Here is a 5314-nt window from a genome sequence, read left to right on the forward strand (position 1 = left end):
GTTCCCACCAAGCCCATGGTGGTGGAGACTTTCTCCGAGTACCCACCTCTTGGTCGTTTTGCTGTTCGTGATATGCGTCAGACAGTTGCTGTTGGTGTGATCAAGAATGTTGAGAAGAAAGACCCAAGTGGTGCCAAGGTTACAAAGGCTGCTGCAAAGAAGGGTGCCAAGTGAAGACAATTCTGGGAAGATAAATCAGTACCAATTTTGGTTCAATGCTCCAATTTTCACATTGTCTTTTTTATTTGGACAACATTTTTCTGCTGTTATGGTGAAGAAATGTTTTCATCATTGTCATCTAGCCCTTTTACGTGGATGGTAGAGTATTAAGCAATTTGGATTTCAACCTGATTGCTTAATAGACAATGGTGGAAGATTTGTAGACATTCCTTTTTATGGTTAAGAGCTTCAGATGATGAGATGCGTTGAACGAGTTAACTCTTCAATTTTTGTTTAAACTTGATTTCCTATCTTTTAAGGCTCTTTATCTTTGTTATTGACAGTATTTATTGTTCAAATCTTCCTGATTCTTACCTGGGTAATTTGCTATCTGGCTGTAAAATTCATGTTAACAACTAAAATGGTCATTTTTAGGAATAGCCTCTTCAATCTTTTTATCCTTTATTATCGTGCCCCTAGGCCCTGTTTACCAGGGTGACAAATAACCCCTCTGCACCGCAACTTATGACCTAGTGATCTCGACTCCTGCGTACATGAAGGAGTGCTTGGAAATTGATCAGCAAAAAACTTTTGAGGAGCAACGACTTGCAAAATGATCTCAACAGTATTAACGAAAATGTAAATGATCTCAACGGTATTAATGAAAATGTGTAGACCATCTTGAAGCTGGAGATAGAAAAATATTCCTGAATGAGAATTTCTCATGGTACAAAATTTTGCTCAAACGATTAGATCCAATGGAAGGTAGCAGAAGCAAAAGCTATTCTGTTTGTTGTATAAGTCTATTTCAACAATCTATCCTAGACAGCTAATGCACAGCATCAGAAGAGTATAGTCCCAGGGTGGGTAGTCGAGGACACACTGTAGCAGGCTAGCCATCTTAGCAGCCAAAGGTGAAGACCCGAGTATGAACTTCCAAAACTGCCACAAACAGTGTATGGGCAATTTGTAATATGGAGAGGAAGGGGGGAAACCAGCTTTCAATTAATAGAAGAAAATAGGAGGCCACGGTCACCTGAAAGGTTAGTTACAACTCGCCATCATGGTCAAGTTGTGCTTTTGCAGCTGCTTTTTCTGTTTCTTCCAGAACAAACGTTTTGAGTGATTCGACATCCCTAGCTCCTGCGACATTCAGTTTTGTCAGGGGAAGTTAGATCCAGTATATATATTACTTCTTTCACCACAATGCTCAGTATATATATTACTTCTTTCACCACAATGCTCATACTCAGTATCAATAACAAGTTCAAACGAGGACCCAGAATTTTCACTCACTAGGATTATTAATATGACTAATGGTGTCCGTGTTCTCAAAAGGAAAAAGGGGGCCACATGTGCGGATGTACTAGGTGTAAAGCTCAGCTGTAAACCGAAAACCTAATAATTGCATTATTTTCTCGTCCTTGCATTCAGTTGTGATACAAGAAGAGAGATTTTACAGAGTAAGGCCAGGTTCGGACCATCTCATATTTACTTCTGTTTTCTCAAGCACAGATACTCATCTTTTTGGATACATTTGTTTGAAACAAATTCAGGAACTTTTGGGAAAAAGAATGGGTACAATCTCGGAAGAGATAATTGTACTGTTGGCTTTCTCAGACTTCACAGGTCAAAATTCCAGGAAAGTACAAAAAGTGATCTATAATTGTTAAACCTAAGTTATATGTTTGCACTATGTCGAATAACAGGGGAACAGGTCCAGGCACTAATTTTCATCACTTTATTGTTTGTATAATGAAAATATGGAACTTTAAGGAACTCTCAAGGGATAAAATGGATGTGAAATAAATGAGAGAAAAATAAGCAATTTTAGACAGCTAAATTCAACTAGCATATTATTTAACACTAAACTGAATATATATGCAACAAACCAGTAATAGCCACCAAAGTGGTCACAGGGCAGGGGAAAACCCAAGTGGTTGTAATAAGTAGAAGTTAACTTTTACACCTAGCCCAAATCTCATTTCCATCTCAAGAGGCATGGCAGAATAAGTTGATACCTACCAATCTGTAGCTCATATTAAAGTTTACGGCTTTATAGTTTTTCCTGTTCTGATGAATTCCTTTCTGAGGCTCCATAAGCATACCTTTTTTGCAAGACGTCACTGTGTCAAAATTCCGATGATAGACTGAACTATGATCATCCATTTAATCTTGAACATAATCCACCGATTTTTTGTATAACTTTCTTTGGCTCTCTACTGAACAAAGAACATATTGAAACCAATACAAGGAACAATCATATAATACTAGGGCTATATTGGAATTCATTTATTCCAAATTTGATAATTCTTTTTTTGGATTAGTTAGGAGTTTCGATCAGATTTGGTCTTAGTCTTTCATTTCCCAATCAAACTACTAGAAAGGAATTGAAACCGTGATAACTTAAGGTATAATTGCAGAAAAGCACATTTAAGTCCACAAAATTAAGTTTTCGATATTAACAAATTTTATCAGTATACTGCAGCACTTAAAATTGTCATATAAAGGTAAGCCATGCCATAAGACCTTTTGATAGTTAAACTCTAAAGAATGAACATCAATAGAGTGTGAGAGCAACAATGTCTTTAGCAGGTCTTAACGACTAGATGCATACGAATATTCTTTGCGATGATTTAAAGAAAAACACAACACTGCATCAACTAACTCATAAGTAGCAACAAATCGCATATAAGCCAAAGTAAATGAAAACCAGCTTGCTTGAATAATACTCAAGAAAAGTTAAACCCAGCTTGATTTTTAATTCTGACCTTTCAAACTAAATTGACTGACCAGCTCTAACTCCAACTCAAGTACCAGTTACCATTTTAGATAAAAGGGGGAATTTGTGGAGCGGCTGGAGCCGAACAAACAGGATACTGATAATTTCTTAAATAAAGATACAATAAAACACGTGTTATTTCGAAAACACATGAGGTAATTAATGAAGCATTTTTTAACATAAAAATGACACAATCATGGGAGGAGAAGACAAACGATTGATAGCCGCGAAGAACCTATTCTTCTAGAAGTGATTGATTTATTGAAAACATAAAACATGTGCATGATTTGGATTCAACAAGATGACAATACAAGCAATTTGACTTTTCCCCTTCATGTAGTACCGTGACCCATGACGACGGATTTCATGCAAGTGTTTCCCATTAACTGCTGCGCTGCAGAAGGTTATTAACCCAGCAACATGTCCATATACTGGAGATTCCCAATTGATGAGACATCCGATGCTGCTCCCTTGACAATTACAAAATTTCTTGGTTCATCTTTAAAGGAAAAAATGTAGTACATTGTTTCTAAATCTTCTCTTTTTATTGCTTTCTGTATCTAACTGATACCAAAATCTTGTTTATTGATCACATAGTACTGGAAATTTGGAACACTAGGTCTGGTTTAGCACTGATATTCATGGGAATGAGCAGACCAAAGCACAAGGAACAACAATTTATTATGTAGGTTTTATCACATCATAAAAAATTGTGGATAAAAAGTAATGGGGCAAGCTAAATGTAGTTAAGATGGAACAAGAAAGAGAAGAGACAAAGCAATCAGTTCTCACAGAAGTACAGCTTAAAAAATAAAAACAAGTTACCTTGGTACTTTGTAACTTCTTCTCCATTATAGAATAGCTTGAATGTGGGATATGAATGGATATCTACTTTAGAACACACTGGTTTATTTGTTGCACAGTCAACTTCTCCAATCTCTACTTCATCCTCACCTTCCATCTCCTTCCCCAAATCCTCCCATAATGTCCCCAAATTTTTGCTGGAAACATATTGAATTGTTAGTAAGCAAACAATAACTTGTACTCGATCCAAGGTGAAACTCATTTATAACAAGAAAAAGACAGGCATAGGACCAACAATGGAAATTTACCAGTGCTTGCACCAAGGCACGCAGAACTTAACGAACCATGCTGTATCTTTCTCCTGCACCTAAATAAACCACACAAGGGGCTTGAAAATTTTGAACCACACTACACCTAGATAAATCTAACAGACTCAGTCCAACTCGTTTCACATTCATCAATCATTAACATTTTACAACAAGTTCCTCGCTCCGAATATTTGATGCCATTCATTATGCTTTCAGCATGTATAAAGATAGAAAAAGCTAGTCAAGGTGAGAGACATTAAAGGGAAAAAGAAAATTGATTTGGAAAAGAAACCAAAAATCAACTATAATAAAGCATCTGAGAGCAAAGATCATACTATTACATTAGAGATTAAACACGCATCCCAAACGCCTTGGGCTAATATTTTTGTCACGTAAGATAGCAAAAAAGAAGAATTCACAAATAAACAAACAAAAACACCACATTCAGCTAACATTTCATCATTAATTGATACAGAAAATCTGTGAGTTTATCACCTCAAGCAACCCATATTACAACTTGATCGAGAAAGCGTATCCAGAACCTTTAAATACGCGTGATCTATGACAGAATCCCAAAACGCGTATGTTTTCTTAACAGGGAACTCACAAACCCTTACCTTGTCACTAAAAGTTTCGGTCGTTAATGTTATCACTTCAGCATTCGCAGAGAGATTGCTTATCGAACTCAAGATAACAATGGAGGATATAAATAATAATAGAACCGAAACTGAGAGAGTGGGGAAACGGTTCCACATCATGACCGAAAGTTGCCCCGTATTGTTAATCCTCAGAATCGGGAGCTCCCGGGAAGAACAGTCGGGATTCAGAAGCTGGAGAAAAGAACCCTAAATTCTGGTTATGTCAAAAGCAAAAGAAAGTAGGGTAATGGGTCCTTTATTGTTTTTTTCCGCGAAGAATAATTTTCTCAACAAAGGTTATCGAAACATTGCACAAGTTGAACTTCTTCAGATGCCAATGAGATGTTAGGAAGATTTTAGTATATTTCAATTATACATTAGCGGTCATAGGTATTTGGAAATGGTGTCCAAATGGAACCTGCATTCTCAAATGTTATTGTTATACAATTGAATTCCACATATTCAATCAATTCAAAAGAGAAAAAAATCAAATAAATAAATTTGTCATAAAACTAATTTCATTCCATTAATAATCATTCATTTTCACTTATCAATAATGTGAATTAAACTAAATAAGGAACGACAATTTTATTATCTTTCAAAAATTTTACCTATACACAACA

At 36.0% G+C, this 5314-nt stretch overlaps 1 protein-coding gene across 1 annotated transcript; it reads right to left on the minus strand.

Annotated features, from left to right (window-relative positions):
- Positions 1–817: 817 nt before the first annotated feature.
- On the minus strand, positions 818–5023 carry LOC105155196 (protein disulfide-isomerase 5-1-like). Its single transcript, XM_011071064.2, has 5 exons — positions 4671–5023; positions 4054–4112; positions 3767–3942; positions 1196–1302; positions 818–1101 (listed from the first exon to the last, which is right to left on the minus strand). The coding sequence occupies exons 1-4, from the start codon at positions 4809–4811 to the stop codon at positions 1208–1210; spliced, it is 471 nt and encodes a 156-aa protein (XP_011069366.1). The 5' UTR covers positions 4812–5023; the 3' UTR covers positions 818–1101; positions 1196–1207.
- Between the last annotated feature and the right edge of the window lie 291 nt (positions 5024–5314).

Source organism: Sesamum indicum, unplaced genomic scaffold (assembly GCF_000512975.1).
Source record: "Sesamum indicum cultivar Zhongzhi No. 13 unplaced genomic scaffold, S_indicum_v1.0 C00573, whole genome shotgun sequence".
NCBI classification, from domain to species: Eukaryota; Viridiplantae; Streptophyta; class Magnoliopsida; order Lamiales; family Pedaliaceae; genus Sesamum; species Sesamum indicum.